Source organism: Choloepus didactylus, chromosome X (genome assembly GCF_015220235.1).
Source record: "Choloepus didactylus isolate mChoDid1 chromosome X, mChoDid1.pri, whole genome shotgun sequence".
Taxonomy (NCBI): domain Eukaryota; kingdom Metazoa; phylum Chordata; class Mammalia; order Pilosa; family Megalonychidae; genus Choloepus; species Choloepus didactylus.
The window spans coordinates 65,616,891-65,638,891 of record NC_051334.1 but is presented as its reverse complement, the minus strand read 5'-3'; the positions used below and the strand labels follow the sequence as shown (position 1 = coordinate 65,638,891).

General features: G+C 40.2%; 1 protein-coding gene across 10 annotated transcripts in view; it reads left to right on the top strand.

Moving 5' to 3' along the window:
- Positions 1–22,001, top strand: part of ARHGEF9 (Cdc42 guanine nucleotide exchange factor 9) — a 350,651-nt gene that overhangs the window by 295,861 nt on the left and 32,789 nt on the right. For all 10 annotated transcript variants that reach the window (XM_037821282.1, XM_037821290.1, XM_037821283.1 and 7 more), the window contains one exon: positions 6,916–7,047. In XM_037821282.1, coding sequence (XP_037677210.1) covers positions 6,916–7,047 — 132 coding nt within the window. The remainder of the gene's footprint in view (positions 1–6,915; positions 7,048–22,001) is intronic.

Sequence of the window (22,001 nt, the reverse complement as noted above, 5' to 3'; positions counted from 1 at the left end):
TTTTTTTAATTCTGCATTTCATTAATTTCTGCTCTAATCATTGCTATTTCTTTCTCCCTTTTGCTTTGTGGTTAGTTTGCTGTTCCTTTTCCAGTTTCTCCAGTTGTTCAGTTAGCTCATTGATTTTAGCTCTTTATTCTTTTTAAATGTAGGCATTTATGGTTATTAATTTCCCTCTCAGCACTGCCTTCGCTGTATCCCATAAGTGTTTATACATTGTGTTCTTGTTTTCATTCATCTCGAGATATTTACTGATTTCTCTTGCAATTTCTTCTTTGACCCACTGATTGTTAAGAGTGTGCTGTTTAACCTCCATATGTTTGTGTATTTTCTCTTTGTTTTTGATTTCTAGTTTCATTCTGTTATGATCAGAGAAAGTACTTTGTATAATTTCAGTCTTTTTAAATATATTAAAACTTGTTTTGTGCCCCAGTGTATTGTCTATCCTTGAGAATGTTCCGTGAGCACTTGAGAAGAATGTGTATCCTGCTGTTTTGGGATGCAATGTTCTATATATGTCTGTTAGGTCTAGTTCATTTATCATATTATTTAGTTTCCCTGTTTCTTTATTGATCCTCTGTTTAGTTGTTCTATTTATTGTAAAGAGTCATGTGTTGAAGTCTTCCATTATTATGGTAGAGTCATTTATTTCTCCCTTCAGTTTTGCCAGTGTTTGCCTCATGTACTTTGGGGCACCTTGATTAGGAGCATAGAGATTTATGATTGCTATTTCTTCCTGTTGAATTACCCCTTTTGTTACTATATAGTGTCCTTCTTTACCCCCTATAACATTTTTGCATTTAAAGTCTATTTTGTCTGATATTAATATAGCTACCCCAACTTTCTTTTGGTTGCTACTTGCATGGAATATCTTTTCCATCCTTTCACTTTCAACCTATTTGCATCTTTGGGTGTAATATGAGTCTTTTGTAAATAGCATATAGAGGGATCATATTTTTAGTCCATTCTGCCAATCTGTGTCCTTTGATTGGGGAGTTTAATCCATTAACATTCAATGGATGTTCAGTAATAACATTCAGTAATAACTGTAAAGGCAGTTCTTTTTTTTTTTTTATTCATGTTATTGAGATATATTCACATACCACGCAGTCATACAAAACAAACTGTACATTTGATTGTTCACAGTACCATTACGTAGTTGTACATTCATTACCAAAATCAATCCCCGACACCCTCATTACCACACACACAAAAATAACCAGAATAATAATTAAAGTGAAAAGGAGAGCAACTAAAGTAAAAAAGAACACTGGGCGCCCTTGTCTGTTTGTTTGTTTGTTTCCTTCCCCCACCTTTCCACTCTTCCATCCACAAACTAGACAAACGGGAGTGTGATCCCTATGGCCCCCCCAATCCCACTGTCCCCCCTCATAAGCCACATTTTTGTACAATTGTCTTCAAGATTCATGGGTTCTGGGTGGTAGTTTGATAGTTTCAGGTATTTACTGCTAGCTATAACAATTCATTAGAACCTGAAAAGTGTTGTCTATATTGTGCATAAGAGTGCCCACTAGAGTGACCTCTTGGCTCCTTTTGGAATCTCTCTGCCACTGAAGCTTATTTCATTTCCTTTCACATCCCCCTTTTGGTCAAGAAGATGTTCTCCATCCCACGATGCCGGGTCTACATTCCTCCCCGGGAGTCATATTCCACGTTGCCAGGGAGATTCACTACCCTGGGTGTCTGATCCCACGTAGAGGGGAGGGTAGTGATTTCACCTTTCAAGTTGGCTTAGCTAGAGAGAGAGGGCCACATCTGAGCAACAAAGAGGCATTCAGGAGGAGGCTCTTAGGCACATTTATAGGGAGGCCTAGCCTCTCCTTTGCAGCAACAGTCTTCCCAAGGGCAAATTCCATGGTAGAGGGCTCAGTCCATCAAACCACCAATCCCCTATGTCTGTGGGCATGTTAGCAACCATCGAGGTAGGGCAGGCCAATACCCCTGCATTCTCCACCAGCTCCTCAAGGGGGCTCTGCATACTTTTTTCCTTGTTTTTTATTTTTAAACTTTTTTTCTTTCTAAATCAACTGTATGAAAAAAAAACATACAATAAAAGAACATTTCAAAGAGACCATAACAAGGGAGTAAGAAAAATACAACTAACCTAAGATAACTACTTTACTTCCAACGTTTTCTTACTCTACCCCAAGAAAGTAACCTAATATAGGAACATTTCTGTGAACTTGGTCCTACTATACCCATCAGAAATTAACAGACCATAGTCATTCCTGGGCATTCCCAGAACATTAAATTTACCCATGATAGCTTATCTGTTCTTCTTGGATTATTGTTCCCCCTTCCTTAATTGCTCTCTATCACTAGTTCTCCTACATTCTACATTATAAACCATTCGTTTTACATTTTTCAAAGTTCACATAAGTGGTAGCATATAATATTTGTCTTTTTGTGCCTGGCTTATTTCGCTCAGCATTATGTCTTCAAGGTTCATCCATGTTGTCATATGTTTCACAACATCGTTCCTTCTTACTGCCTTGTAGTATTCCATCGTGTGTATATACCACATTTTATTTATCCACTCATCTGTTGAAGGACATTTGGGTTGTTTCCATCTCTTGGCAACTGTGAATAATGCTGCTATGAACATTGGCGTGCAGATATCTGTTCGTGTCACTGCTCTCCGATCTTCCGGGTATATACCGAGAAGCACAATCGCTGGATCGAAGGGTATCTCTATATCTAGTTTTAAAACGCAGTTCTTGATTCAACCATCTTATCCTTTGGTTTTTATTTTTCATATCTATGTTTTACTTTCCCTCTTTTTATCCTTTAAGTTACCCTTACCAATAGTATTCAATTCTGTACCCTCCTCCAGACCTCTCTCTCCTGTCTTGTCTTTTCTTCTTACAGAACTCCCGTTATTAGTTCTCTTAGGGCTGGTCACTTATTAACAGACTCTCTCAGCTTCTGTTTATCTGTGAATATTTTAAACTCTCCATAATTTTTTAAGGACAGCTTTGCTGGATAGATAATTCTTGGCTTGCAGTTTTTCTCTTTCAGTATCTTAAGTATATGGTACCACTGCCTTCTCAGCTCCATGGTGTCTGATGAGAAATCATCAGTTAGTCTTATCTGGCTTCCCTTGTATGTGATGAATCACTTTTCTCTTGCTGCTTTCAGAATTTTCTCCTCTCCAGCATTTGACAGTCTGATTATCATGTGTCTTGGAGTGGGTCTATTCAGATTTATTCTATTTGGGTAATGTTGGGCTTCTTTGATTTGCAAATTTATGTGCTTTATAAGAGTTGGGAAATTTTCAGCCGTTATTTCTTTGAACATTCTTCCTTTGAACATTCTTCCTGGCCCTTTTCCTTTTTTTTTCTCCTTCTGGGACACCCATGATGCATATATTTGTGTGCTTGTTGTCAATCATTTCCTGGATACCCTGCTCAAATTTTTCTCTTTTTTTCTGCATTGCTCTTTTGTCTGTTCAAATTCAGTTGATCTGTCTTCTAGCTTGCTGATTCTTCATTCTGTCTCTTCATATCTGCTGTTGTGTGTCTCCAGTATATTTTAAATTTCATCTACAATGTCTTTCATTTCTATAATATTTGTTATTTTTCTATGTATTCTTTCATATTCTTCTTTATGTTCTTCTAGTGTCTTCTTAGTATCCTTTTTCTCTTTGTACACATTTTCCTTCATTTCTTTGAATTGATTCAAGATTTTTTTTGTACATCTTTGATTAGTTGTTCCAGATTCTGTGTTTCCTCCAATTTTGTGATCTATTGCTTCAGCTGGGCCATTTCTTTTTTATTTTTAGTATGCCTTGTGATTTTCTTGCTGATATATGGTCATCTGCTTATCTTGATGGGTCTCTTCTGAAGGTTGATTTCTCTCTCTTGTCTAGAGTTTAGCTGATGCCTGGGTTTGTATTAGGGCCCTACCTTGACAGTTGAGTCATCCATATTTCTCAGCCAAAAGAGGGCTGGGTACCCAAGCAGTGTGTGTTACCAGTTCCAGTGGGCCTGGGATAGGGTCTGGAGAGTCTCTCAAAATCCCTGCAGTTCCCCTGAACTTTCCATCCTGCCCAGCAGATGGCACTGTTTGGTGACTTAATCATCCTCAGAAGCTGTTTACCAATTGGATCTTGGCAGTACCTGACTGGGCTGGGCTGAAACTGTGGGATTCCTGTGCCCTCGCTTCACCAGCCAATATCTTGCTCATTGTGGGGTTGTGTTGCCCACGTTACTTGAGGCAGAGGATTACCCAAGCTGGACCCCAGACAAGGCTTGGGCTCCCCACAGCTGCTTTCCTCAAGGGTGGGGGATGGGCACCATGACCCAGGGCTGAAAACACAGTCTGTATCCACATTTTCTCAGGCTCTTTGTCCCTCTGTGATCTGGGCCTTGGAAATATCCTCCTTTGTCCCCCAGGTCCCCAAACAGTTGATCTGAATGTTTTATGCCTGCCTACTGGCTGCTTTTAGGGAAGATTTTTCAGTTCCTTACCTGATCCTCCATTTTGGAAGCTCTTCCTTGCTGCCCTTTTGTATTCTGCCTTCCCCTGCATTTTAAGTCCTGCCATGGGTCCTGAGGGCTTGGGTCTCTATCTCCAACAGGATATAGGTGGGGATCTGTCTCACTGCTGTGAGAGATTTTGTAATCTGTGTCCCCAGTGGGAGGTGGGAGGCATCCTGGCTACTGCCTCTGGCAACTTCCCGGGTTGTGTGGGACCAAGGGAGGGGGAGGGGAGAGGACCCAGCCAGTCCGGGACGGAAGCTTCCTACCTGATATTTTTCTCTTTCTTCAATTCATCATTTGTAGGATCCTTCTCCAGTCTATGCCTTCCTCCAAAGTTCTGAACAAATGAGAATTGTCCTTTTTTCACTCAATCTCTGGGGAGAGGTTTTCAGTAGCTGTTTACATTGTCTTGTTGATGACATCACTCTGGCAGTGTATGTTTTCAAGTTTGTTTGTTTGTTGTTTTTTTGCTTGGTGGTATTATGTGTGAAAGGTGTTTTAAAATAGAACTGGGGGGGCTCTGGCTGGTGTAGTAGGTGTACCAGATGACAGTGATTAGTCCTTCTGGTCTGCGCATCCAGTTTAGTGATGCCTTTAAAAGTCATCCTAGCCATATTTTTGTGGCAGTAGCCCCCTTTCACTTTATAAATATTCAAAATGGACTTGTGGTACATCTTCCTGACTTGCCTCAGGGTGGGGCATGGCAGAGTGGTACTACTTAGGGTTTCTTGTCCCTCCAACAGGAAAGAAATATTTGCACTATTCCCCCACCCTGAGATCTCCTTCCCCTAGTCCTGGGCCTTCAGAGGCTCTGTGCTAGTGTGGCAACCCCTCAAGAAGATGTTTATCTAGTTCCTATGTACCCTTGAAGCTGGGTCTAGAGTTTGGAGTTACAGCACTATTTCTGAGCTGCTTTCAGGATCTATTATTGAAAAATAATTGCATTGGGCTCTCTTTTTCCTTTCTATCTCATAGACTGGAAAAAAATGCTATGTTGAAGAGCTCCCTTTCCAGATGTCCCTCTTTCTGGCCCACCATTCCCCACTGGGTTATTTGCCCCTGAATATTTCTGGGGGATTCAGCCCCCCACCCACCACGTCTAACCTTGTCTTGAGGCTTTTGTATGCAAGACCGAGATATTAGCATCAGCTATCAGAACTGGGCCATTAAAGATCATCTTCATATACCTGATTTTATGGCTGGGAAAACTGAGGCCCAGAGAGATGAAGAGACTGGTCCTCCAGTGACTTTTTGGCTTAGAAACAGTATAATGTAGTGAGCAGAGTGAACATTCTCTGGAGCCAGAGAGATGGAGGTTGGGTTGTGGATCTGTAGCTGAGTGACCTTGGCCTGTTACTTGACTTCTCTGACTCTTGGACTGTAAAATGGGAGCATGAAAATCTACTTCTCAGAGCTATTTATTGTAAGGCTGAGAAGAAAAAGAGTGATAGTATCTATCATAATGTCTGACCCGTATAGGTGCTCAGTAAATTTTAATTATCTTGAGTCCTGAGCCACTGTTTTTTGTCCCATTTTCAAATAGGCACTGTACACACATCTCTGTGCTCTTCGCTTTGGTGTAGTTTGCCTTGTGTACTATGAGTTGTGAGCATACCTGTATTACTCTGCCCAGTGACTTGTAAGCTCTTTGAGGTCAGAGGCCAAGTCTGAATTGGCATGTGATGCCTCCACATACACGTACCTCAGTCCTAGCAGAGTCATCATAAATAGGAGGCTTTTGGAAACTGCATAGAATTGAATTGGCTAGAAGTTGGGTGTCTTGATATTTTTTTTTTTTTTTTTGCATCTGATTCCATGTGGTAAGGAGAAATAGAAAAAAAACAATTATAAGCAGGTAAGTGGATTCTCTTTCTCCCTTTTATCATCATCTTTCTTTCTCTCCTCTGCTTCCCTTTGTTCATCTGGGAATCAGGGAGACTTCTACCTGAAGTCTTCAGTTACTCAGATTTACTCTTCAGTTACTAGAAAGATACTGAGAGTCTAGATATTGAGAGACTGGTACAGAAAAAAAGATTGAGAGAGAGAGAAATTCACAGAGAGGAGGAGACTAAAAGAAATGAGAGGGAGAGGGAGAGGGAGGGCACCTTATCACAGTTAGTGCTTCCAGAGCCAGAGGACAGCTCACATAGAGAGACTATAGCAGTCCAGGGTGGTGGAGCTCATTTGGCTTCAGGATGAACAAAAGTCTTGGGTCCTTCCAGCTCAAAGAGTTGTAAAGCCTTTTGAGCATTCCCAAAGGGAGTCCCTCTATGCCTGCTCCCCCTCCTTCCCCACCAGGCTCTTTTTTTACCTCCTCCTGTCCCAGCCTATGCCCAACCCTGGGCGCCTCTAGGCAGGTGACAGGGTCAGCCACCCTGCTTGGCTGCCTCTTACCATTGAATGTCCTTCCCAGGGCGAGGACATCCTAGACAGGAGCTCGGAGCTGATCTACACCGGGGAGATGGCCTGGATCTACCAGCCCTATGGCCGCAACCAGCAACGGGTCTTCTTCCTGTTTGACCACCAACTGGTCCTCTGCAAGAAGGTAACTCCATCCCCTTCTTCTCTGAGGAGGCACCAGCCAGTCCCTCTATCATCCCCAGGCTCCCAACGAAGTGGGCAAAAATGGCTAGGACAGGAGATTGGTAACAGTTCCACATCAGGGGTACTGGCATGGCATGAACATCAGAGGCAGGGTTGGCTTGTGGGCAATGAAACTCTCTGAAATTGGTACATTTTGTCTAGGCATCTTTTTTTTTTAAAAAAAACTTACTGCAACATATTATATATACAGCATAAAAGTTGCCTTTTAACCATTTTAAGTACACAATTCAGTGGCATTAATTACATTTACGATGTTGTGCTACCATCACCAGTGTTGCTATCTTTTTTACCCTTTTCCTTCTCTTCCCCTCATGATGCCTCTTCTCACCACCTTCCATTCAGAGCTGATAGCGAGCTGTTTTGTACCAATTGTTAAAAATATTGAAATATTGGTAAACAGTAGCTTCCCTGACCAACCCCCAATTTCCACTCCATGGCTCTGGCCACTCCTTGCCCTAAGAACTAGCAAAGGGCCTCCTACATTTGCCCTGACAGGTAGATGCCATTGTGGTACAGGAATTTCCTGCATGTCTCTACCCATTTCTTACATAAGGTGCAGTCACTTCCCTATAACTCCCAAATGTGCTCTCTCCCTCGTCCCCTTTCTGTAGTCCATTTGTGCAGAGTTCTAGCTCCAGTCATTGACCCCTGGATGACTCAGTATGAGTGTTGGCTTCTTAGCCCTCTCTCATGTTGTCAGCCTCATCCTTCCTTAGGGGATACTGTCACAACATTCCCTCCCTCATGATAAGGAGTTCAGACCAGTTTGAACTCCAGGGATTGGCGAGGAATAGTTTGGGACTAGGGAAAATAAAAGAGGAGGGAGAAAGCAAAGAATGCTTAGAGTGACTTTCCAAATTCACCCTCATACCCTTGGCTCTTTCTCCATTGTCCAGTACCGCTATCCTCTCTCTCACATGGTAAGGAATGCCTCTGAAGAGGAGTACTGAATCATGAGACACTAAGCCAAACACTCTCATTTTTTCCATTCTGAAATATTACCTCCACATAGTTTTAAGCCTCCTGTTTTCTGCCACATGTTGCATTAAATCTTTGTCCATTTGCCTTGACAGTGAACTGAGGGAACAAATTGAACTTATATTCAGACTGCCTCAGTGTTTTGAGGATAACTCTGGAATGCCAGCTCTGGAACCAAATATCCAACTAGATGATGGGGTAATAACTGCCTTGATCTAGAGCTGACTGTGGAAGAGAGAACTTTTATGATTCTGGAACTTGGCCAAACATCAAGGCCTCCTCTTAACTCTGCTCAGCTCTTCCAAAGACTTCTATTAAATCAGGAGGCAGTATTTTGATGGTTAATTTAGGCAGCCAAGGTATTCTCAAGGTATCAGCCATGTCACCAATCGGCATGTCCCATTCTTCCTACTGAGGAATGTTCATGCTCAGCACAACCGATCAGAGAGAGAAACAACAAAAAAATTAAGGAAGTTTGTTTATATTAGGGTCTCCCTACCCCCAACACCCTGTTAATTTTGGCATGTATCAGTCAAGGCTGGGGTTACTTTAAGTAAAATATGATAATGGGCTATGAAAAGCAGTGGCTATAGGAGACAGGGCCAGGAGCCAGGACATTAAACAGTGAGGCAAAGGCTAGGAATAAAGGAAGAAACAGGATGAACAGCAGTCCCAGTTTAGGGGCCAAGGAACAATGGAAGATCAAGACGGAGCAATGAATCAACACCAGTCCAGCTAGTGGCAGCCAGTGAAAGAAAAAGTCAAGGCAGGGCTGGAAATTCAAACCAGCCAAGCTGGCAGAATAGGGGAGGCTAGCAACAGGGATGACAGAAAGAAGAGTAACCTTGGAGTAGGAATAGCCTCACTCAGATGGGGGCCTTCTTATTCTGTCAGGATCTATGGGTTTTCTTCTTCCACCAAAGCCAACCAAGAATCTGGTTTCCAGACTACTTAAGCCACATACCTGGGCCATCTTGACATAGCTTCCCAGAACTTGAGCAGCTACAGCCTGATTGCTCAAAGACCATTAAAGCTACATCTGATATTTGTATTAAGACCATGGTCGAGGATTTCCATTTGTTATCTACAGCAGGCCTTTCTACTCAACAAATAGGAGTACGCTTTAGAGAAATGATGATGGAGGCTAAAAGAAGGTGTGGAAAGAGACAAGGGCTATAATTTGCTCAGTTCTTTAGAGATCTCTTGCTGTTACTACAAAAGACCTCTTGAAGTAGAGCTGGAAGGAGTAGACAATGGCTTGCTGGAGGTGGAGTTTCGTTTGAAAAAGGAAATCCTAGGGGAAAAGGAAGGAGAAGGACTAGGACTAGGGTGAGGCAGGTAAGGTAAGGTTGTACCTCAGGCACAAAAATTTAAATGGATGCCCCAAAACTCAGTAATCCTTATTACAAGGAAACAAACTAAATAATCAAATGTGACTACATTAAGATTTCTGGTGAGCTCGTACTTTAAAAAGAAGAAACAAAGGCTCATAGCAAGTGACTAGATAATATATAACATTTTCCATATGATATGATATTTAGCAGGAGTGACATGGAATTGTAAAAGTAGTTTCATGAATCCTAGAATGAGTCAAAGTTGGTTTTTAAAAATGCTCAAGACAATACCAATAACATTTTTAATGTTTTTTTTAGTATTTTTCTTTCAATTCAGTTTTATTGAGATATATTCACATACCCTACAGTCATCCACAGTGTACAATCAATTTTTCATGGTATCATCATATAATTGTACATTCATCACCAAAATCAATTTTTTTTTAAATTCAGTTTTATTGAGATATATTCATATCATACTATCATCCATGGTGTACAATCAACTGATCACAGTACCATCTTATAGTTTTGCATTCATCACCCCAATCTATTTTTTTTTATTAAATTCAGTTTTATTGAAATACATTCACACACCATGCAATCATCCATGGTATACAATTCACTGTCCACAGTATGATAACATAGTTATGCGTTCATCACCACAATCTATCTCTGAACATTTTCCTTACATCAGAAAGAACCAGAACAAGAATAAAAAATAAAAGTGAAAAAAGAACACCCAAATCATCCCCCCATCCTACCCCATTTGTCCTTTAGTTTTTATCCCCATTTTTCTACTCATCCATGCACTAGATAAAGGGGGTGTGATCCATAAGGTCTTCACAATCACACTGTCACCCCTTGTAATCTACATTATTATATAATTGTCTTCAGGAGTCCAGACTGCTGGGTTGGAGTTTGGTAGTTTCAGGTATTTACTTCTAGCTATTCCAATACATTAAAACCTAAGAGGTGTTATCTATATAGTGCCTAAGAATGTCCGCCAGAGTGACCTCTCGACTCCATTTGAAATCTCTCAGCCACTGAAACTATTTCGTCTCATTTTGCATCCCCCTTTTGGTCAAGAAGATACTCTCAGTCCCACGATGCCGGGTCCACATTCATCCCCGGGAGTCATATTCTGCATTGCCAGGGAGATTTACACCCCTGGGAGTCGGGTCCCACGTAGAGGGGAGGGCAGCGAGTTCACCTGTTGAGATGGCTCAGTTAGAGAGAGAGAGGGCCACATCTGAGCAACAAAGAGGTACTCAGGGGGAGACTCTTAGGCACCATTACATGCAAGTTTAGACTCTCCTTTGTGGTAATGAGCTTCATAAGGGCAAGTCCCATGCTCGAGGGCTCAGCACATCAAACCGCCAGTCCCAATGTTTGTGACAACATCAACACCAGTCCAGGTGAGGATGTCCAACACATCTGCACCTTCCCCCAGATCCTCGGGGCTGGGGAGGGGAAGGCTGTAAATATATTTACCAAAATCAATTTTTGAACATTTTCGTTACTCCAAAAAAAAAAATAAGACTAAGAATAAAAATACAAGTAAAGAAGAACACCCGAAACATCCCATTTCCCCCCTTCCCCCCATTATTCATTTAATTTTTGTTCCCATTTTTCTACCCATCTGTCCAAAAACTGGATACAAGGAGTGTGAGCCATAATTTTTTCACAATCACACAGAGTCACACCGTGTAAGCTACATAGTTATACAGTTTTCTTCAAAAATCAAGGCTACTACTAGGTTGCAGTTCGACAGTTTCAGAATCCCAATGACTTTTAAAGAGGTTTTCAAAGAAATAAGAAAAAAATGTTCATCTGTCAACTCCCTACTAGAGGCAGATGGCTTAGTGTTAAGAAACTCCTCCGTCAAGGGAAAGAGAGCATAAACTTGATTGAGAGGGAATCGAAGCCCCAAATACCTAAGGTTATAAGAAAGCACCTTACTGTTCTGGATTCATTCTTTCATGCCATAAGTGTTTATTGAGCCCCTCCTCTATGCCAGCCAGCTCTGCTTTCATGGGGCTTGTAATCTAATTGAATTTAAGTGCAATGTTGTGTGAAAATTATATATCCACAGGTACTGAAATAATTCTCAGATGTCTCCTGTGGAAGTACAGTACATAAATTTGACAGAATCATTGGTTACAGGAGATTTTTGAGAACACTATAGATGGGAAAATGTATCAGTTTTCAAATAAGATAAAAGGTTATGGAAAGTACAGATTTATAATAAAATAATAATGAACTAACATTTATTGAGTGCCTCTGATTCTGTTCTAAGAACTTTACATTCATTAATTCAGTTTAATCTACACAACAATCCTATGAAGTAGGGACTATAATTATTCCCATTTTACATATATGTAATGTGAGGTATAGATAAATTATAAAATTTGCCCAAGATGATGCATATCCAGGAATTAAACCCAGGCTAGTTGGCTCCAGTTTCCACACTGGTAACCTCTGTCATTATTGCCATTGAGCTTGTCAAAATTCTATATTGTTGAATAGTTTGTCAGCGTTTAGAAGGATATCCAGTGACCACAGGGGCTTAAGCATTGGTTTCCTAGAAGCAAATCATGTCACATAAAACTCAGTTGATGGGAAGATTGAACCAGATGGAGAGTACCTGAATTTCAGCCTAGCATTTCAGATTTTCCTGTGGTTTCTTCACAGACAGAAGCAATGTATAGTAGTAGATAAAGTATAAACTTTGTGATCAGGTAATTCTGTGCTCAAATCCTGCTTCCGACACTCACTAACAATATGATTTCAAGCAAGTGACTTTTTACTTGCTGTGCTACCAATTTATCATCTATAAAATGGAGATAATAGCTACACCATAGGATCATTGGGAAGATTAAATGAAACCAGTGAATGTAAAAATGCCTAATAGAGTATCTGGCACCTAGTAGGTACTCATTAATCTTAGTCTCCCTTCACCCCCAACAAAGAAACAGGCAGCCTTATGAAGTAGCAAAGTCCCTATTACTAAAAGTACCCAAATATGGGCTAGATGATTACCTGAGTGGTTAGAGATAGTACAGGAAAGATAGAAGCACTAGATAGAGATCATTGGTTCAACCACTAAATTCCCATCCGACTCTTAATATTCTTTTAATTACCAGTCAGTCATGCATAACTTGCTCATTTTGTATACTGCAAGTTTAGAGTTGCCCAAACACTCAGAACAGCTTGTTTCAGTTTGCATGTATGAGTGAATATATATATGTGAAGGTACTTTTAAAGTGAAAATTATAGTAAGTGGGAAAAGACACCAGTGGCTTCTAATTATGTGACAACTTCTTTAACTTTTACTGTCCCCATTAGTTCCCTGCCACTTTTATTTTGAAAAATGTAAATAAGACTCTATTCTCTTTCTTTTTATCCCCTGGGATGGCTGTCTGCTCATTTGTGTCTCATTGCCTTGCCATTTTGGTTATGCAGTTATTCATGGGTTTTGTTATTTTCTTCCTGAAATGATAATTTTGGAAAGTCTTTTGATGCTTTATGATGACCCCCCCCCACCTTTTATTCTTTTCCCCCCTTTTTACTTTTCACCGAAGGGGGAAATCCCCTTTCTCCTCTCCCTCAACTGACCATCTGCGAATGGTCCCCCAGCCCTGCAGTTGCCCCAGTCTTTTCGCAGCATCCTCTCTCTTCAATTGTGCCAGAGTGGACATGCTCTGTTGTTCCCTGTGACATCGCTGCTCAGTATTTCTTTTGCTTTCACCATATTCTGGGGATAGCAGAACCAAAACAAATGTAACAATGGAGGGAGGGCTTCTGTTCAAGAGATTTTCTGCATGTGGGCCCTTTCTTCTTGCACTCTTTCTTCTTACATTTGGGACAACTAAGAAAGGCAACAAAGAGCAACAGACCTGAGGATAGAGCAGAACAAAGATGGAGATTTGAAACCAGAGTACCTGGATCCTACACTCTGTTCTGTCTTTTACTAACTTATTTTACCTTGTGTCAGTCCTTTGACTCCTCAGGTCCATATTTTTCTCAATGTCAAATCAGGCTAATGATAAAACCAATTTCAGGAGGCTTTGGGGAAAACCATCTGAGGTAGAGGGGAGCACTGGAACATAATGTTAAGAGAACGGGCTCTAAGACCAGGCTAGAGGGCACCAATCCCCATTCTCCCATGAGCTGTGTGACCTTGGGCAACCTCCATACCTATTATTATCCCTCCATCTGTAAAGTGAGGATCATAATGGTAGCTGCATGGATGGTAGGTTATGAAGGTTAATGAGAGAATTCTGGTTCAGTGCCTAGTACATAGTAAGCACTTAGTAAATGTTAGCTATTGAAATTCTTACTATATATTCGGGGTTACTAACCATTCATTCAGCAAATTTTTATTAAGAGGCAGTATAGCCCAGTGGTTAAAAATAAGATCTTAGTGCCAGACTGCTTGGATTCAAAGTCCAGCTCTGCCATTTAATAGTTTTTATTCTTGGGCAAGTTTTTTAACTGTGCCTACAGTTCCTTATCAAATGGGGTTATAACAGTACCTACCTTGTAGAGATGTGAGGAATATATGAGTTAATAAATGCAAAACAGAGTAGTGCCTAGCACATGATAACTGCTGCTGTCCATGGTTGCTGCTGCTGCTACTGTTGTTCTTGTTGTTTTTATTTTGTTATTATTAAGCATCTTCTCCAGATCCCCAGGATCTGGAGGATAAATTGGAGTAGTCCAGGCCAGGATAAAGAAGTGGGGAGGACCTTCCTGACAAGCAAGTGAGGTAGGCTGCAATCCTGAACAATTGCATTCCCCAGATCGCTTCATCTGTCATTTGAACAAAATGTTCTGCAGTGTCTTACCAAAACCCATGAATACCCAGTGAGGCCAAATTGAAAGAGCTGAGAGTTGTTTCAGTTATGTAATGTCAGGGATGGGGGTGGTCTCCTTGCTGGAACCACAGACTAGGGCAAGGGTCCAGGTGCCTATCTTCAGACTGCCAGGACTCTCCTGGAGAAGCACTAGCTTCCTTAATATCTTTCAATTTGGACTAGCATAAAGGAAAAGAAGACTGGAATCCTATTAAAAACAATAATCCCCATTTAGTCAAGGAATTTATGATGACCTAAATAGTGTCTATTTTGAGCATCCATTTACCATGTCTCTGTGAAGGCACTCAGACCACCATTAACAACTGGCATGTGGGCTGCTCTGTCTCCACGGGGCCACAGGCAACTGGAGGAAGGCTTTATCCCCTTTCCTCATGCAGAAACCAAGGAGAGAGATCTTTGGGACTTTGTCAGAAAACCACTGTAAAAATCCTCAGTGAGGCAAGACAAAAGAAGGTACAGTGGTAGACATAGCCTAAATGGTCAGACAAAACTCAAAGGTGTGAAACAGAACTAATACAACTCAGCAGCATGGACTAAGTGTTGAGTGTGTTTGGGTGCTAGAATATAGTCAGTGCTACAATTTAGTAAAAGAGAGCTACATAGGCTTGGGCTAGAGGGTACAGTAACAGAAGATGACTTTGGGGAGGAAAACCGTGTGCACTCAATTTTAAAGTCTAGGAAGGATTGGAATAGGAGTTGTGGTAAATTAGCCTGACAGGCCCCACTTTTTGCATGTGTGTCTCAGAATTGAGGAAGTCAGTGCATGGGAGTCACCCCATCCTTTTAGTTGAGAATGAGTTTTTATACTTTGAGCATGGCAAAAGGAAAACCAGGTGCTGAAACAGGCTTGTGGCAGCATTGTCCCTATTTGTAGAGCTGACCTTTTCCACTCCTGTGAACTTGATGCTGGGAGCACCCAACATGTAACACCTCATGTGTACTCTCAGCTTATTTATGTGCACCATCATTATGGGAGGAAAAAGAATAGCATGTTAGTTTTTTTGCAAAGTATTTCAACACCTGTGTTTCCCAGCCCAGGGCTTCAAGATTTACAAAGCTATGTTGGTAATTCTTAAATATAGCCTTCCCCAGCCTTACCAAAGAGCCCAAGTGAACATGGTTTTGTTGTCAGTGTGAAGAGTTAGGACTGAGAATACAGTGGACAAAGGCAGATCTTTTGCAAGGGGCCTGCACCTGAAAAGTAAGGCATGTCAGGCAATTCAGTAGAGTGGGAATGGTTTAACTGAATTGTAAAATATTAATAAAAATTGATAAGCATCTCTGACTCTGTCAGGATAATTAAGAAAAAACAGAATGCAAGCAGAGAGAAGGGGAAGTTGGCCAGAAAAGATCCCTGCTACTAGTAAAGGACATCTACCAGGACAAGGCTTACAGGGGCATTCCTAGGCCAAACTCAGCCACACCACATGGCCCATGTGGCCTAGCAGTGCATGTGCTCTCAGAGGAGCCTGAGGGAAGTGCTGAGAGGAGGAGGAGCTGATAGACCACTCTCAGAGACAGTTAATTATTAGACCTGAAATTCCATAGGCCCATAGGTCATTCCATCAATCCCTCTGTTTTTTCTATTTTTAACTTATGAAATAGCTGACATTCAAAAAGATATCAAAATAATACAATGAGCACCCATCTACTGAACATACAATAAGAAATAATTCTTACCAATGCAGTCTAACTCTCCTAGCATTTTCCTTCCCTCCCACTCTTCTGCTTCCCTTCTTTTCCCTGCTTCACATCCTCCTTCCTCTCTTGCCTCTTTGTATTCTCTATGTACTCTCTTGAGTTTTGCGTGTATCATTGCCATGCATTTTTTTATAACTTCATACATAAATGTATCCTTAAACATTATGTCACATTGATTTGTATTTTAAACCTTATATAAGTGGGTAGATACTGATGAGATGAAGCTATACAAAAAGGAAACTAGGGGGATGATTTAGTATGGGATTTAGTATGAAGGTTGCCTTGGTGCTATAGCTTTTAGATTGGACGGCGAGTGTGATGATACTTATTACGTTACTAAAAATAAGTAAGTAAATATACAAATAAGAGCACCATGCATGAACAAATTATGGCTACCTCATGGACCAGGAATTATGAATTCTTTGTACCCAAGAACAAAACAACAACAGAGTAAAATCAGCAAACTGTTTGTATCCATCTACAATCTTGTTTTTCTTATTCACCAAGACTTGTGAGCTTCATCCATCGTCGCTATGTGAAGCTCTTTATTACTTTCACCCCTGTTTCTCTTGCCAGAGTATGCTTTCTCTGAAAAATCCCCAGAGTGCTAAGTGTTAGACCCTTCCCAGCGAACCCTTTCCAGCTAGCAGTCTCTGGCCATCTAGCTACATTTACCACTCATCCCCCCTGTGATATCCAGATCTCACTGGCCTGCTTGGATTCCTGGGCACATTTCAGGCAACAAGTCAGCTCATTTCATGCTTCTGACAGGCTTTCCGATGGTTTGGAAGAGGAAAAGCCCCTACTAGGAGTGCTTTTGTGCCTTACTGCTTCCTACTTTCTATCAGCAATCTTGCAAAAACATATAAAAATCAATGTTTGGGTGTGAGACATACTCTTTGGATATAGGTCAGAGTCTTTTCTGGGGACATCTAGCTAACCAATGTGTCAATGTTGGTGTATTAGTTAGGGTTCTCTAGGGAAACAGAACCAACGAGATATCTGTAAATACAAGATTTTATAAAAGCGTCTCATGCAAATGTGGGGATGCCCGAGTTCAAATTCCATAGGGCAGAATGTACAAGTCCAAATTCCATAGGGCAGTCAGCAAACTGGCAACTCCACTGAAAGTGTTTGATGAACTCCTCAGGCAATATTTCATTGGCTAGCTGAAGAAGAAGTGAAGGTCCTCTCTCTCTCTCACTTGAAAGTCTTCAACTGATTGGATAAAATCCAGCTGATTGAATTCTCTCATTGTGGAAGACACGCCCTTCATTTATGTAATTAGTCACAGGTGCAGTCAATTTACTGATGATTTAATAAACCAGCCGTCTGGTTTATTAACCAGCCACGGATGTCTTTGCAGAAACGGTCAGACCAGTTCTTGCTTGACCAGACACCTGGACATCATCACCTTGCCAAGTTGGCACATGAACCTAACAATCACAGTTATACACATCACCTTAAACAAAACTTATCCATAAGTAGAGCACAATAACAGACATATATTTCACCTAACAATACTCAGCTGTCCTGCATACAACCAGAAAAGCACTAAATCGCTCCAGAATATGGTGCAAGTCCCTGGGTGACATTGACTCTTTTTTTTTTAAATTCAATTTTATTGAGATATATTCATATACCATGCAGTCATACAAAGTGTACATTCAGTTGTTCACAGTACCATTATATAATTGTGCGTTCATCACCAAAATTAATCTCTGAACATTTTCATTACCACACACACAAAAATAATAAGAATAAAAATTAAAGTGAAAAAGAACAATTAAAGTAAAAAAGAATGCTGGGCACCTTTTTTTTTGCCCCCATTTTTCTATTCCTCCATCCATACACTGGACAAAGGGGAGTGTGGTCCATATGGCTTTCCCAATCACATTGTCACCCCTCATAAGCTACATTTTTATACAATCATCTTCAAGATTCAAGGGTTCTGGGTTGTAGTTTGATAGTTTCAGGTATCTACCACCAGCTACCCCAATTCTTTAGAACCTAAAAAGGGTTGTCTAAATTGTGCATAAGAGTGCCCACTAGAGTGACCTCTTGGCTCCTTTTGGAATCTCTCTGCCACTGAAGCTTATTTCATTTCCTTTCACATCCCCGTTTTGGTCAAGAAGATGTTCTCCATCCCACGATGCCGGGTCTACATTCCTCCCCAGGAGTCATATTCCACGTTGCCAGGGAGATTCACTACCCTGGGTGTCTGATCCCACGTAGAGGGGAGGGCAGTGATTTCACCTTTCAAGTTGGCTTAGCTAGAGAGAGAGGGTCACATCTGAGCAACAATGAGACATTTGGGAGGAGGCTCTTAGGCACAATTATAGGCAGGCCTAGCCTCCCCTTTGCAGCAACAGTCTTCCCAAGGACAAGTCCCATGGTAGAGGGCTGAGCCCATCAAACCCCCAGGCCCCTATGTCTGTGAGCACATCAGCAAACATCGAGATGGGGAAACCCAATATCCCTACATTCTCCACCAGCTCCTCGGGGGGGCTCTGCATATTTTTTTCATTGCTTATGTTTTTTTTTTAATTAACTCTGTTTTAATTAACTATTAACTATATCAAAAAAGTTTAAAAAACAGACAATAAAAAAACTTTTAAACAAACCATAACAAGGGAGTAAGAAAAAGACAGCTCACCTAAAATAAGTACTTTACTTGCAACATGTTCCTACACTTCCCCAAGAAAATAACCTAATATAGCAACATTTCTGTTGATCCTACCATACCCACCAGAAATTAACAAACCTTAGTCATTTCTGGGCATTCCAAGAACATTAAATTTACCCACGAAAGCTTATCTGTTCTTACTGGGTTATCGTTCCCCCTTCATTAATTGTTCTCTACCACTAGTTCCCCTACATTCTACATTACAAACCATTTATTTTACATTTTTCAATGTTCACGAGTGGTAGCATATAATATTTCTCTTTTTGTGCCTGGTTTATTTTACTCAGCATTATGTCTTCAAGGTTCATCCATGTTGTCATATGTTTCACAGCGTTCCTTCTTCCTGCCGCGGAGTATTACATCGTGTGTATATACTACATTTTATTTATCCACTCATCTGTTGAAGGACATTTGGGTTGTTTCTATCTCTTGGCAATTGTGAATAATGGTGCTATGAACATTGGCATGCAGATATCTGTTCGTGTCCTTGCTTTCAGATCTTCCAGGTATATACCAAGAAGTGCAATTTCTGGATTGAAGGGTAACTCTATATCTAGTTTTCTAAGGAACTGCCAGACTGACTTCCAGAGTGGCTGAACCATTATACAGTATGGTGTGAGATGGTATCTCATTGTGGTCTTAATTTGCATCTCTCTAAAAGCTAGTGAAGCTGAGCATTTTTTCATGTGTTTCTTGCCCATTTGTATTTCCCTTTCAGAGAACTGTCTTTTCATCTTTTTTGTCCATTTTATAATTGGGCTGTCTGTACTATTGTCATTGAGTTGTAGGATTTCTTTATATATGTCAGATACAGGGTTTCCAAAAAATTTTTCCCACTGATTTGGCTGCCTCTTCACCTTTTTGAGAAATTCCTTTGAGGTACAGAAACTTCTAAGCTTGAGGAGTTCCCATTTATCTATTTTTTCTTTTGTTGCTTGTGCTTTGGGTGTAAGGTCTAGGAAGTGGCCGCCTAATACAAGGTCTTGAAGATGTTTCCCTACATTATCTTCTAGGAGTTTTATGGTACTGTCTTTTATATTGAGGTCTTTGATCTGCTTTGAGTTAATTTTTGTGTAGGGTGTGAGGTAGGGGTCCTCTTTCATTCTTTTGGATATGGATATCCAACTCTCCCAGCCCCATTTGTTGAAAAGACTGTTATGTCCCAGTTCAGTGGCTTTGGGGGTCTTATCAAATATCAGTGGGCCATAGATCTGGGGGTCTATCTCTGAATTCTGAATTCAATTCCATTGATCTATATGTCTATCTTTGTGCCAGTACCATGCTGTTTTGACTACTGTGGCTTTATAATAAGCTTCAAAGTCAGGGAGTGTAAGTCCTTCCACTTCGTTTTTCGTTTTTAGGGTGTTTTTAGCAATTCGAGGCTAAATAAATATAACAAGCTTTTCCATGTCTGCAAAGTAGGTTGTTGGAATTTTGATTGGGATTGCATTGAATCTGTAGATGAGTTTGGGTAGAATTGACATCTTAACTACATTTAGACTTCCTATCCATGAACATGGAATATTTTTCCATCATTTAAGGTCCCTTTCTATTTCTTTTAGTAGAGTTATATAGTTTTCTTTGTATAGGTCTGTTACATCTTTGGTTAAGTTTATTTCTAGGTACTTGATTTTTTTAGTTGCTATTGCAAATGGTATCTTTTTCTTGAGTGTCTTTTCACTTTGTTCATTTTTAGCATATAGAAACATTACTGACTTATATGCATTAATCTTGTATCCTGCTACTTTGCTAAATTTGTTTATTAGCTCTAGTAGCTGTATTGTTGATTTCTCAGGGTTTTCCAGATATAAGATCATATCATCTGCAAATAAAGAGAGTTTTACTTCTTCCTTTCCAATTTGGATGCCTTTCATATCTTTGTCATGCCGGATTGCCCTGGCTAGCACTTATAGCAAAATGTTGAATAACAGTGGTAACAGCGGGTACCCTTGTCTCATTCCTGATCTTAGAGGGAAGGCTTTCAGTCTCTCACCATTGAGTACTATGCTGACTGTGCATTTTTCATATATGCTGTTTATCATATTGAGAAAGTTTCCTTCATTTCCTACCTTTTGAGCTGTTTTTTATCAAAAAGGGATGTTGGATTTTGTCAGATGCTTTTTCAGCATCTATTGAGATGATCATTTGTTTTCTCTCTTTTGATTTGTTAATGTGCCATAATACATTAATTGATTTTCTTATGTTAAACCATCTTTGTATGCCTGGAATGAACCCCACTTGATCATGGTGTATGATTTTTTTATGTGTCTTTGGATTCCATTTGCAAGTATTTTGTTGAGATTTTTGCATCCATATTCATTAGGGAGATAGCCCTGTAGTTTTCCTTTTTTGTAGCATCTTTGCCTGGTTTTGGTATTAGATTGATGTTAGCTTCATAAAATGTGTTAGGTAGTGTTCCATTTTCTTTGATGTTTTGGAAGAGTTTAAGTAAGATTGGTGTCAGTTCTTTTTGGAAAGTTTGGTAGAATTCCCCTGTGAAGCCATCTGGCCCTGGGCATTTATTTGTGGGAAGTATTTTGATGACTGATTGGATCTCTTTGCTTGTGATTGGTTGGTTGAGGTCTTCTGTTTCTTCTCTGGTCAGTCTATGTTGTTCATATGTTTCCAGGAAATTGTCCATTTCCTCTACATTATCCAGTTTGTTGGCATATATTTGTTCATAGTATCCGCTTATAATTTTTTTTGATTTCTTCAGGATCCGCAGTAATGTCACCTTTCTCATTTCTTATTTTGTTTATATGGGTCTTCTCTCTTTTTGATTTTGTCTTTCTAGCTAGGGGCTTGTCAATCTTGTTGATCTTCTCAAAGAACCAACTTTTGGTGTTATTTATTCTGTTTTTTTTTGTTGTTGTTGTTGTTGTTGTTCCCTATGTCATTTATTTCTGCTTTAATCCCTGTTATGTCTTTTATTCTCCTTGGTTTAGGATTGGTTTGCTGTTCATTTTCCAGCTTCTTCAGTTGCTCCATTAGTTCTTTGATTTTAGCTCTTTCTTCCTTTTTGACATATGCATTTAATGCTATAAATTTCCCCCTCAGTACTGCTTTTGCTGTATCCCATAGAGTTTGATATGCTGTGTTCTCATTTTCATTCGTCTCTGTATATTTAGCAATTTCTCTTGCTATTTCTTCTTTAACCCACTGATTGTTTAAGAGTGTGTTGTTTAACCTGTAGTATTGTGAATTTTCTAAGTCTCTAATGGTTATTGTATTCTAATTGTATATCATTGTGGTTGGAGAATGTGCTTTGAATGATTTCAATTTTTTTAAGTTTATTGAGGCTTGTTTTATGTCCCAGCAT